This window comes from Euprymna scolopes, chromosome 17 (assembly GCF_053919585.1).
Source record: "Euprymna scolopes isolate OS-2025 chromosome 17, ASM5391958v1, whole genome shotgun sequence".
Classification (NCBI taxonomy): Eukaryota; Metazoa; Mollusca; class Cephalopoda; order Sepiida; family Sepiolidae; genus Euprymna; species Euprymna scolopes.
Window position 1 is genome coordinate 17,805,476 of NC_136498.1, and position 14,326 is coordinate 17,819,801.

The 14,326-nt window shown below is 29.7% G+C and overlaps 1 protein-coding gene across 1 annotated transcript in view; it reads right to left on the reverse strand.

Annotated features, from left to right (window-relative positions):
• Nucleotides 1–14,326, reverse strand: part of LOC145296705 (uncharacterized) — a 52,683-nt gene that overhangs the window by 13,910 nt on the left and 24,447 nt on the right. The window contains exons 7-11 of the mRNA XM_080142681.1: nucleotides 12,688–12,795; nucleotides 8,189–8,374; nucleotides 5,364–5,739; nucleotides 1,865–1,977; nucleotides 979–1,036 (exon numbers count right to left, since the gene is read on the reverse strand). Of these exons, the coding sequence (XP_079998807.1) occupies nucleotides 979–1,036; nucleotides 1,865–1,977; nucleotides 5,364–5,739; nucleotides 8,189–8,374; nucleotides 12,688–12,795 (841 nt within the window). The remainder of the gene's footprint in view (nucleotides 1–978; nucleotides 1,037–1,864; nucleotides 1,978–5,363; nucleotides 5,740–8,188; nucleotides 8,375–12,687; nucleotides 12,796–14,326) is intronic.

Consider the following 14,326-nt stretch of genomic DNA (forward strand, 5'->3'; position numbering starts at 1 on the left):
AATTTCAAGAACAGCCATATTATAGTTTCATCTGAAGATAGTATCAAATTGCTGTAAGCTTTGGGATTCCATTTACAATTTGGTTTAAAAAAATCAGGGCCCCAAAAGTAACTTTGAATTTTTTTGTATCCTTTGTGACTACACACTTAAATTCATTGGCTGATACCTGCTGAAGTTTTGTTAAAAAAAAGAGGCTGAAGATTGTCTATGACTATGAAACCTGAAATTGACAATGAGGATAGTGTATCACTGAAGATTTCCTTTGAGGCACCTGAAGAATGTATTTCATGATTACCTATCACATATCATGATTTAAGTATGACATAGACCAAAAGAGCCATTAAAATTCTCAAATGTCAATTAGTTTAAGAGATTAGGGTTTCCAACTTTTGCTGCCATTTTATATCGCTTTGAGTGTTGCCACATCATGGCTAATACATCTACAACTAGTCTCTCACTTTTAGACAGTCCAAAAAAGATTCTCAAATCTAATAGGTCCCGCACTATTGACCAAGTTCCAACCTCCTTCTCATTGCCGAAATGTTGCATCTCTGAGTTGCGTTTACAAGTACTTTAATGGAATGTGCTCTGATGAACTTGCAGCACTTGTGTCCCTTTGACATGAATACTCCTGATTAACCTGAAAGAGCGCAAAATCCCACTTCCTCACTGTAGAGATCCCTAAATGCCAAAAGTTTTTGTTCCCCCTCAAACTGCTAATCTTTGGAATTCCCTCTTTCTTTCCTGATTATACTAACATGCAAAAATTTAAAAACATCTCGCTGCTCAACTCCCTACATAGTGCCCCCTGTAGATATAGTCCCAAATAGTAGCCCTTATGTCCAAGTGACAATATGGCTTGTTTTGGATGAATAAGAATAAAGCGGGGGGGGGGAAGATTAAAAAAAAATTGTTGAAAATTGATTAAAAGATTGTTTAAGTTCTGTTATTGTATTTTGCAAATTTAAATCAACTTACCACATGTTTGAGTTATTTCATGGGATTTTAAGAAAGTTGAGACAATTTCATGGTTAAGCTGAAATAAAGTGAAAAGAAAAAATTTACAAATAGAATGAGTAAAATTAGAAATGCAAAAAAAAAAAAATTATTGATAAAAAAAATTATTTTCTAAAGTCTTATGTAATCTTAAAACTATATCATTTGTTTTACAATAAAATAAAACCAAATTGAATAATATTTTTTTAAATATTGTTTCTCAGCTTGGGGTGGGTGGGAGAGAAAGAGATAAGAAAACAGAGAGAACAAACATTAGGTGATTCAGTATGCAGTCTCTTATCACTGCTGAAAGAAGTAATTAATATTAGTATAAAAACGTTGGTTCATATTTAAGATTCAACTTAATTAAAAAAAAAAAAAATACAGATAAATCTTTATGATGCACATACCCATCACAGAATGAAAATATCATATGCCAAAAATCATGTAAATTGATTAAATAAATTTGTTTTATAAAGAAAATCGTTTTTAACTGATTAATTGGAATTTATTATTTATTTATTTATTGTTTTGTTATTGGAATCCTTTAAAGAAGAGTAATTTGTTTATTTATTTATTTAAACGTCATGAAACAACGACAACTATGAAGATGAGGATAACAGTCTGCAAATAAATAAATAATAATTGGAGTTCAATGACATAACAACGTAAATCCAGTAAGTATGAATTATCGTTGGGTTATCTCTTTTTGTTTTTCACATTTTTTTTCATAATGGCGAGCAATACATTTACTTCTCAGGTACTAAAAAAATTTGATTTTCTTAGTTAAAAGTATGTGATTCATTTCCGTGATTTTTGGATTAAAAAAAAAAAAAGAAAAGAAAAATTCAATGAACATTAAAATCACCTGAAGATTTGTCTGAGGATTCTGGGAAATGAAAAACAAAGACTTTCTCAAACGCAGCTGCACAGTCCAATCTAAAATGGACAGCTTAACTGTCAGCCATTTTAGAATTTTATCTGAAAAATAAAATTGAAAGCAAAAAGGATTCATTTTAATATTTAATCCTTTAAAAAAAAAAAAAAAAAAAAAAAAAAATTTAAATTACAAAATGATGAAAAGCCTTAAAATTTAAGAGAAATTTCAAACTCTAATCAACTGAAGAATCTACCCGGCATACATACAAAGTGTGATGGTGCATGGAAATGAAGCCTGGTCAGTGAGGATTGAGGATGTGCATTAAATGAAAATAGTTTGGTTGCTTTGTTTTATGGCATATCAATCTTTTTTGGGTTATTTAATTCCGAATCTGATAATTTTGGAGAAAAGCTTTTATGCTTCAAGTTCTTTATATCTTCAAATATTTATTTAGTTTGTGGTTGTTTTGTAGAGAGAAAGTGTTGCTTTTATTTTTAGCTTTGCAGAAAACGATTAAGTTTTGCAAAGGGAAATGAAAAAAAGCAAAAACAAACAAAAAAAAAAAAAACAATGGCATCAACGTTTGGTGCATTTAAGTGAGGAAGACAGTCTAGCACTGAATGGAAAGAATTGATATGAGAGTTCATTGGCTTTAGCAAATAAACTGGCTGATTAAAAGAACTAAAAAAAAACAAGCCCACACCCCCACAGAAACCTGAGAAATAAAACAAAAAGGTAATCAACTACAGATATTGCAATGTTCAACATAGAACAGTTGAGATAGCAGGGTCAGTTGGCAGCAATAGAGAAAAGAAAACATGGGAGAAAGTAATGAGGATGAACTTGAGAGAAAAGGTGTGTTGGTTAAGAAATCAGTTTCTAAAAGCTGTCAGTATGTAAAGATAGATGTTAAACCAAATATGATGGCGATAATGATTTAATGCAATCTAATATATAAGAAAAAAAATTTTTTTTGTCTCCATATTTTCAAACTCTATCTCTCCAAAGCTAAAAGACGCAGAACAGCGCTAGAGGCCTCAAATGATCAAATTTTTTATGGACCATTCTTTTAGCCGGTTAAAATAGTTTGGTACTTGTAGAGTTTAATAAAGACATTAAAAAATGAATATATCGAAAAAAGGTTATATTGTACATATCCGTTTTGGACTGAAGATCTCCGAAAAAAAATTTCATTTAATTTGATTGAGTAGTTTTTTTTTTTTACAGCGGAAAAACACATTCTTATGAGAGCGCGTTGAAGTTAGCCATTATGGAATTTGTTAGAAACGCCACGGGGAGATAACTCCAGTTAAAGTGCCGACACTCCTTCCCCATCTTTAATACTAGATTTTTCTTGCTAAAAATCGAACCTTTTGCTAGGTATCATAACAAATTTTTTTTTTCGCTGTAAAAAAAACAAAAAAATAAAAAACATACTTGATGAAATTAAGTAAAATTTTTTTTCGGAGAACTTCGTTCCATAATGGATACATGCAATATAACCTTTTATTTTTCGATATTTTCATTTTTTTAATGTCTTCATTAAACTGTACAAGTACCAATAGTTTTTAAGAGGTGAAAATAAAAAAAAAAATCATTAACATTTTGTTCATTCATCTTAGTTTATTTTTAACCAGTTCATATGCGTGTCACATTGGTACAGTGGTAAAGTCACCAGCTTTGAATGTTGCAGTTTCGTTTTTGGTTTTGATTCTAGCTGATAGCACCCAAATACTTTTTTTTTAACTTTTAAAATCACAACGCTATAATAATATATACAAAATCTAGACCAATTAACATATCATATTTAAGCATATTTTGCAAAGCCCCCCTCCCCCTAGTAAAGAAATAAAATAATGTTTAATGTAAACAAAAGATTTCTTCTCAGTTATCCATTTCAAATAAAAACATTTTTATGGTAATATGACTTTCTTTAGCAATTTTATTAATCCTAAAAATAGAAAGTGATTATTTTGGATTTTTTAAAATGAAAATTGTTTCATGTAGTAAAAAAAAAGCCAATAAGTATTAGATGGAATCAATTCTGAACCAGAAAACAGCAATTCTTCCTCCTTTGTCAGAAACATTGCTTATGGAACGTAAGAACTAAAAGATAAAATAAGGAAAGCGAGAGTAACAAGAATTAGTAAACCTAAGATCCCCTTTTCTAATCTACAGGAATAAATTCACAACAGCATGAAAGGATTTTTTTTTTGTATCTGAACTAGTAGGGTTACTTGGCATTGCCAGGGGCAAAAGTGTAACATATTTCTATTAAGACTTCTATCTCTCAACTCTTCTTTATCTGTTTTTATCCCCCTCTCCAGTTTCCCAGCCCATTATTCCGTAGTTGGACATGCATGCACATAACTCTGTTTTATATAGATTCCTCGATAGATGAGTCGGTATAAGGGAAGTAATTCCTTGATAAAAAAATCAGAGTTACTTCCCTATAGTAAATAAACTGGAAGATTTGTAATGTGAATCTTAAAGACAGGTCTGAATCTGATGATCTCAGAGGAATATTAAATCTGGATGGTATAAAGAGATGTGTGCAGAACAGGAGATTTGGATGGTATGGCCACAATGAAAGAATGGATGAGAATTCATTGGCATTTCAAATCCCTTTAGTCAATAAACTGGCTGCTGGCTGATTAAAATGACTGAAAAACCAAGCCTACACCCTCACAGAAATCTGAGAAATAAAACAAAAAGAAATCAACTAGAGATATTGCAACATTCACGATTTCCGGATATTAGGACACTCTCTGACTGTTTCACTGCTATCAGATTTACTGTGCAATACGTGAGTAGAGCTAAGTAACAAGTTATGAAAATATATGGCAATTAAGCTATACAGAATCTTCCACATATCATCAGGTTAGAATGCATTCTAGCTTAACAATTTCCTGTGGAGATGAAATACGGAAGATTCTGTGTAGCTTAATTGTCTTTATTATATATATATATATATATATTTTTTTTTTTTTTGTTTTTTGTTCTTCAATATAAAATATATATTTTTTTTGCTTTTCAATATAAATATATATAATTTTTTTTTTCTTTATGTAAATATAGTCATATCTTGCTACGAAGTGCAGACTGTTTTGATCATCATTGATCTCATCAGACAAGAAAAATTTTAAAAATTTTTAAAAAGTTTAAGAACTTTTTTAATTTTAGAGGAAAAAAAAATCTATTTTACCATGTCTAATGTGTTTAAAACTCGGCATACATGTGTGGAAATTTTGCTGCTCAATTATTTTGTAAAAATAAAACATATACATATGTATTAATAAAAGGTAAATTTGCATAAGTTATTCCACTGTTATGTATCTTAATTTGCTTCAGTTTGTGCTGATCTGTTACACCAATGAATTATCTTGCCTTCAACAAATTAACTTTATGTACACACACTAAACAATTTTGAATATTTAAATATTTTAATGCAAGTAAAACGAGACAAACATTTTGCAAAATTCCTTACCTGGATCAGGAGGAAGATTTTTCAATAGGATTTCTTCCAAAAGATTTGCAGCTGAAATAAGCAAGGGCTTCAGTTTCCATGAAATTTCTCTCCTCTTTTTCCCATTTTCCCAATTTTCTACGGAATCATTTAAAGCGTGACAAATCTGGATGAGAACGACGTGCAAATTAATCTCTCCCGTGCAACTAGATTTGTGCATTTGTTCACTCTCGAGAACCACAAGTAAAAGTCGAACAATAAACATCGTGTCTGATTGGTCGCCCTCCTTAGTCAAGATCAAATGTAGACGAGGCAAAATATGGAAAGAGAAGATGCTGTGCCAGTGTATCGAATATTTCTTCACGCCAAACTGCTTTCGGACACCTGTGAACACCGGCTGTAAAAAATTGAAACAAAGTAATGATGTTCCTAACATAGATCATTCTAAAACAACAGGCTTATAACTTTTGCTTGTTTGTTAACAAGCTAAAAAGTCAAGTAAATTCATAGTTTTTTTATTGGAATTCTTGGAGATGAGTAATTTTTATATTTATTTACATATTTATCTATTTATATTTATATATTTATCTATCTAATTTATATAGTTATCTATTTATATAGTCATCTATTTATCTATTTATATTTATCTATCTAATTTATATAGTTATCTATTTATATTTATATATCTATTTATATTTATCTATTTATATATTTATATTTATATAACTATCTGTCTAATTTATATAGTTATCTATTTATATTTATATATCTAATTTATATATTTATATATTCATCTATCTAATTTATATAGTTATCTATTTATATTTATCTATCTAATTTATACAGTTATCTATTTATATTTATCTAATTTATACAGTTATCTATTTATATTTATTTATATTTATATATTTATCTATCTAATTTATATATTTATCTATTTATATTTATATATTTATCTAATTTATATAGTTATCTATTTATATTTATATATTTATCTATCTAATTTATATATTTATCTATTTATATTTATATATTTATCTATCTAATTTATGTAGTTATCTATCTAATTTATATATTTATCTATTTATATTTATATATTTATCTATCTAATTTATATAGTTATCTATTTATATTTATATATTTATCTATTTATATTTATATATTTATCTATTTATATTTATATATTTATCTATTTATATTTATATATTTATCTATTTATATTTATATATTTATCTATCTAATTTATATAGTTATCTATTTATATTTATATATTTATCTATTTATATTTATATATTTATCTATCTAATTTATATATTTATATATTTATCTATCTAATTTATATATTTATCTATCTAATTTATATATTTATATATTTATCTATCTAATTTATATATTTATCTATCTAATTTATATATTTATATATTTATCTATCTAATTTATATATTTATCTATTTATATTTATATATTTATCTATCTAATTTATATAGTTATCTATTTATATTTATATATTTATCTATTTATATTTATATATTTATCTATCTAATTTATATATTTATATATTTATCTATCTAATTTATATATTTATCTATCTAATTTATATATTTATATATTTATCTATCTAATTTATATATTTATCTATTTATATTTATATATTTATCTATCTAATTTATATATTTATCTATTTATATTTATCTATCTAATTTATATAGTTATCTATTTATATTTATATATTTATCTATCTAATTTATATAGTTATCTATTTGCGCAATTATTCTCATTATCTTAGTTGTTGTTGTTTCATCACATGGTGAAAAAGCAACAACGTAGAAGCAAAGCAGAAAGAGCAACAAATTTAATATATGAACTCTAGGGTATTTGTTAACAAGCTAAAAAGTCAAGTAAATTCATATTTTTTTTTATTGGAATTCTTTGAAATGAGTAATTTTTATATTTATTTGCGCACTGTTATTCTCATCTTAGTTGTTGTTGTTGTTGAAACAACAACAACAACAACAACAACTAAGAAGCAAAGCAGAAATTGATTTAATATATGAATTTTAGGGCATTTTGTAGCGTAGACAACAAAACGAAAATGAAAAAAGTCAACATTTCATATGCGTTGATGATTCGTCTTCACCCATCGATCTGACAGAAAAAAGACATTATCCCTTCTATTAATAAAGAAAACTGCGCCTTGATTTTTGTTAGTTTTTTTTTAATGCAACAAAGTCTATCAAATTATTAAGAAATACTAATGACTTTAACCTTACAAAGAAAGAAAATGCAATGATAGCTCCAGAGAAATTAGGGGTATTTTGCAGTATAGACAACAAAATGAGAAAGTGGTCAAAAAACAAAAATATAATAAAATAAATATTACGATAGGCAAGATAGCTTACTCTTCTACCTACCTAGATAAGTTTTTTTTTTTGTGTTTTAACTTATTTTTTTTTTACAAGGTGGTCACCACTTATCAAGGCCCAGAAGCCACTCAGGGATAAAGTTTATTTTATAAGTGACTTATTTTAAAGCATTTATTTAGTTGGAAACACAAGTAGTATCAAGTCTTAAGTTAGAACAAAAAGTAACTGACATTAGAAAATCATCTGGGGAATCTTGATAATTGCTCAAAAATTGAAAATCAAACAAAATACTGAACAAGATTTGATGAGAAAGAAAGACCAAGAAGTTTCAGATCCATAAAATAACTGAAATGTATTAGAAGATAAAAAAACAAAATTAATTATTTTAAATAGATTTTCTTTTTTAATAAGTTGCAGAGAAGAAGAGTGGGGGTGGGGTAATCAAAATTAATGTCATTAAAACAAAATATTAAAAAGTCTTACTTTGATAAGGTGGGTCATCAGATCAAGAAAGGCATTTTCTTGATTTGCATTTAATTTGCCTGAATTCAAGACAGACTCCATTACTTCCGCAAGAAGAGTAAGTTTTCTTCCATCTCTTGTTTCTTCATGATCCGTGCCATTTTGTGGACAAGTAATCTGACAGGAAACAGGCAGGAACATCAACAGCTGAACATAGAAAAAAAAAAAAAATGGTAAAAAATCTTTTAAAAATTTTAATGTTAAATAAATACATCATGTTTCAAAAATTTTGAGATAAGGATTAATAATTTGTATTATTTGGACTACAGTTCTCATCTGTGATGTTATTCTCAATGTTTTGAACTTCTGACTTTCTTTAGCTATATCTTGTTGAACTCAGAAATCTATATAAATAAAATAGTATCTGTATGTTTGTGTGTAAATATTTAACAGCTAAACTATTAAACTATTGGTCACATAACACTAGAAATTAACAGAAAATAATAATCATATACCAAGGATGGTTTATAAGGAGTAAAATTAAATAAAAGTTTTTTAGCTGTCTGTCATTATAGCACAAGCGATAGTGAACAAGGCTTGAGATTTACATAAGGAAACGCGGCTTGAGAGCTAATTGTTTTGGTTTTGATTCTTGTTGATTGCACCCAAGTTGTTTGTTTTATAACTTTTAAAATCAGTACTTTATTGATTGAGATTGTCGGACTGACTTCCTCATCTTGGTTGTTATAGTCACAACGTTTCGGCCGTTTTACCCTCCGGCCTTCATCAGGTGTTTTGTATCGAACTGGGGAACCATTTGTTAGGAGTCTCGAACCCAACCCTTTATTATTATTACGGGGGTACCGTGTTCGGACTCCAACTAGGCTTTGGGACATAGTTGCTTATTTGCTGATTCTCTGTTTTGAATGTTACTTTTCACTGCCTTCGTTCAGGATTGAACTCAGCACCTTTGGGTAACTGTAAACTTTGATACAACGTTTAGGACCACTCGGCCATATGTCACTAGGACTAGTGACATATCAAAGTTTACAGTTACCCAAAGGTACTGAGTTCAATCCTGAACGAAGGCAGTGAAAAGTAACATTCAAAACAGAGAATCAGCAACTATGTCCCAAAGCCTAGCTGGAGTCCGAACACGGTACCCCCGTAATAATAATAAAGGGTTGGGTTCGAGACTCCTAAAAAACGGTTCCCCAGTTCGATACAAAACACCTGATGAAGGCCGGAGGGCAAAACGGCTGAAACATTGTGACAATAACAACCAAGATGAGGAAGTCAGTCTGACAATCTCAATCAATGAAAACACCTCATCTCAAAAATACAGACAATTACTATCAGTACTTTATATTAGGTATAATATTCAATAGAGAATTGTCTCTGTAATAATAAAAACGAAATCTGCATGTATTAAAATATATTAAGAGTACTTTACAACCGAGCAAAGTCGGGCGCCTCCTGCTAGTTGGTAATAAATAAAAGTACTAAGTAATAATCAGTTCTAAGTGTCAATTTTCTGAAATTTGATGGTTCAATACAAACTACAGACAATACTAAGAATACAATTATGAATTACTGAAGGTTTTTGTTGACTGACAGAATAAAAGCTAATTCTTGAGATTAAATAAAAGGTTCTAATCTAAATTTTGTGCATATTATGAAAGATGTGTTTGGCTATGATTCTGAAAAACTGGGAACAGCAGTGACGATGTTCATGCATAATATTAGCAGTAGCAATAGTCCTTATCCTAAACCTGAAAATAACAGTGACGATGTTTGTTTATAATATCGGCAGTAGCAGTAGTCCTTGTTTCTTCTTCACCGATAACATGAGACAAGCAATATAAAAAACATGCGAACAATGTGACATTCAAAACAGAACTCGAGCAAAAAATTGGTTGCCTTTATTTAACCACTTTAGATACCCAACAGTGTTTTTTTTTTATAATCACTATTGTCTCATAATCATTATGACTGTCTGTCTGTCTGTCTGTCTCTATATTTTCAAACTATCTCTTCCGAAACTAAAAGTTGCAGAGCCTCAAATGACTGGATTTTTTATAGACTGTTCTTTCATGGGTTTTTAACAGGTTAAAAAAATTTTTAATGGGTCAATATTGAAAAAATCATTATGCATTTTGTACATTCATCTTAGTTTATTTTTAATCAGTTCATATGCGTTTCACGTTGGTACAGTGGTAACGTCACCAGCTTTGAATGCTACAGTTTTGCTTTCGGTTTCGATTCTAGCTGATGGCATCCAAATACTTTCTTTTCTTTTGAAATATAGACTTTAATATATACAAAATCTGGACAAATTAAAATATATTTAAGCATATTTTACAACCACGCAAAACTGCCCCCCCTCCTGCTAGTTTGATATAAATATTCCCTATTTTGACAAGACACACCTGAAGAAGATTGTGAGAATAATATCTAATGTGAGAAGAGTAATCTAAATAATCTTAATAATACAAATGAATAAATACAATTTTCATGCAAATCAATTATCAATTAAAACAATCATCACCAATCACTGGAGCATAGCCAGAATTTCTTTTGAACATTATTTCAACTTTTCTGAAAAAATTTTAACATGAACAAAAAAAAAAAAGAGAAAGCCATATCGATCTATCTTATGTGCCTGATAGATTCTTCTGTTGGTTGCCAAAGGTTACAATCTTCTAATGCATCATTTTAACTAATACTCTTGTCGACCAAGAGAAGAGTCTATCAGGTATGTGCATGCAGTGTGATAATGTATAAAGGTGAAACCTGGCCAGTGAGGGTTGAGGACATATGTTGCATGGAGAGAAATATGAGAATGATACGATTCATGCGTAAGTCTTAAAAACAGGCTTAGTTCTGATGACCTCAGAGGAAGATTAAGTTTGGACAGTACAGGGAAATGTGTGCAGAAGAGTAGACTTTGATGGTATGGCCACATTGAAAGGATGGATGAAAATTCTTAGGTTAAGAGATGTAGAACAGTTGAGGTAGCAGTTTCAGTTTGTTGGGGAAGACCAAGGAAAGCATGTGAGGAAGTAATAAAAATGGAACTGAAGGAAATAGAGATAAATAAACATCTAGCCAGAGATATATTACTTTGGAAGTGTTATAAAGTAATCTGATATACCTATCGTTATTTTCATGGAAAGTGTTTGACTGAGCTTCAGTCTATGGTCCCCCCTCGCCAAACTTTCACAAGAAACACTCGTCTAGCTGAAAACACTATCAATAATTACCCCTACTCTTTATCTGTGCCTAAACCTAAACGTAGATTCCATGAACAAAGCTTCTTTCTTAGAACTGCACACCTGTGGAATTGTCTCCGTTTTCCTGCTTTCCGGCTGACTACAATATGGTTGTCTTCAAGTCTAACGTAAACAAGTTCTTGATAAGCCATTCCATATAAGTTAACAAATTTACCGAATTTCCATTACTAATGATTACTATATTGTCCAATTTTTACTGTATACTCTTTAACCCTTATACTCGAGTGGCCTCTTGGCCTTCATAATGTGGTGATGCCTGTGTAAAAAAAAAACAAACTCAGAGACCACAAGCATAGTTACATCTAACTCATCATTTGGTCGTGGTTTGTGGCAGTTATAATCCCCAGAATTATGAGGTGTACATTTCTAACATACTTTTGCTAATACATTTTCCGTTTATTATACCACTGTGTTTATCTTGATTATTACTGGTCTGCAATAGGAAGTCAATTTTTTAAAGCTGTCCATTGCATGCTAGCATGTAAAATGGATGTTCAACTGAATATCGTGATATTATGATGATAGCCTTTGGGAAAGGCATTAATTCATTTCTCTTGTCTATGGGTAATTTTTTGCATATTCTAATTCTATAATTGATACTTGTTTCACAAGGGGGCTTTTGCATTGGTATCAAAGTCAACAAAGTACGCCAATGAAATGTCATTACTGTAAATAATTCAATAAAACTTTTTCAAATTTGGGTTTATCTTAAGTTGTGAATGTGGTATTGTGGTAAATGAGTTATTTCTAATTAAGAGTAGGATTGTCAATTTTAAGCATTTGAGACCAAGGATGACCAACGACACCCATTATCTCCACACTTTTGAATGGCCGTGCACCTAATTTGTCCATAATGTAATTTTATATTTTGTGTAAATAAGTATTTCAAAGTCAACAAAGTAGTGGCCATCACTGAAATGTCTTTTTCCTTGTTAACTGCAGCAAGTTGCTGGTCCTGTGCAGTTTTAAGAAGTCTACACTCTCAGATTTTACTTCTCCCTTTGAGAAGGGGTTAGTTTATTGCTAATTGCATGAAGCAACCCTACTAGGGAATGCTGACAGGGTTTCTCAGGCATATTTTGCAGACCAGAGTGCTGTTCCTCTATGGTGCTGGCTCTTTAATCACACTTTCTGACCCTTGTGTCACATCATCCAGTCGTAGAAGGGAGAAAACTAATTCACAACTTACTGACCTTTCATTATAAAAATCATCAAAAAGTACTTTACCTGGACAATAACATCCACTTGACATGCATTATTGATTGCGAGAAAAACTGATGTTCTTAACACGGTCTCAAAGTCAAGCAATGCATACTGGGATATATCTTTGGGAATCTGAAAATAAAACAAACAAAAAAGAAAACACATTTATAAAGCAATTCATCGAAAGTTTGCAATTAGTTTTATTGGTGCTTGTTAAGATACAGTCGACAGATCGATTTTTAAAAATATGTTGTTTTTGCTTAAAACAACAGTACTTACTTAATTAACATGTCGAAAATAGTGATATATCCAAAAATTATGAAAATTCATCAAGTCGAAAATTATTTATAGTTAAAAGTAATTTTTATGGAAAATTGGGGGAAATTGCATTTTCCCTAGATGTGAACACCTTTGTGAATACAGGGGACATACCTTTTTGTTAATGTAATGGCTGACGTTTTGTTTTAGCCAAGAGTGATAGACTTTACTTTTACTAAAACACAATAGCAGTTGTTCTACTCGATGAATTTTCATAATTTTTGGATATATTACTATTTTCGACATGACTATAAAGTTATTGTTTTGGCTTAAAACGACATATTTAAAAAATCCATCTGTCAACTACCTTAACAAGCAGTTTTATTTTTATAAAAAAACAAATTTTTAAGCGAATTTGAGTTTTTTTTAATGCCCACTCCCCATGTTAAGAATGCAAAAGTTTGACTTATTTAAAATTATCTCCTTTGTCCTGCAAAATGGCATTGAGAGATCGTTGTTTAGCCATAAAATTTGATTTTTTTATATTTTAAATAAAACTTAATTTTCCTAATGTATTATTATTGTTCTTTCTAAGACTTATTTACTTGTTCAGCACATAAAACAATATTGTGAAACTAAACTGTTAATCAAAACAATCATTAAAAAATAAAAATTAACATTTATTTAATACAATGTCCCTTTTCAAAACCAATATGCAAATTAGTTAACCTTAGAACTTATATTTCATTCACATAAGCAGTATAAAGATTGTGCGTCTATTCTAATGTGTAAAATTAACTTAACTTGAAATGAAACATTTTGATTTCATTGTTGATTCAATATAACTTTACAAAATTCATTACATGGGACATTTGTAATGTTATCTCTAACGGAATCAAGCGTTGTATAGAGAAAGAGTTACAAATGGAAATGAGAACTTTGACACAAACTTTCCAGATGCAAGAAAAAATTATTTATTTTCTTCGTTTACCATACTAGTCACCTACACATATTTAACACCAGTATGTTCTCTCTTTCTGACTGCTATGTTGGCCAGCTGTCAATACATGGCAGCAGACATGTCTGACTGTCATTACACAGCACCAGACACAACTTTCAATCGACGGGATAAGAGGAAGAGCTATTGTGTGTTTGCCGAACGTAAATTCCTATACACTTTTTCTTCTTTTCTTCCTCTCTTCCTTCCAATCTTAATCCCTATATATGCATTTGAGTCTGTGATGTCATGTTCATACCACGCCCTACCATGCTGATGTGACTATGTTACACTAATTTTTTTTATTAATATACTAGATGAAGTACCCGTCTATATTGAATGAGAAACTCTCTCTCTATTAATTTTTTTTGAACGTCATCAGCAAGAAGAATCAAATTTTCATCTTTT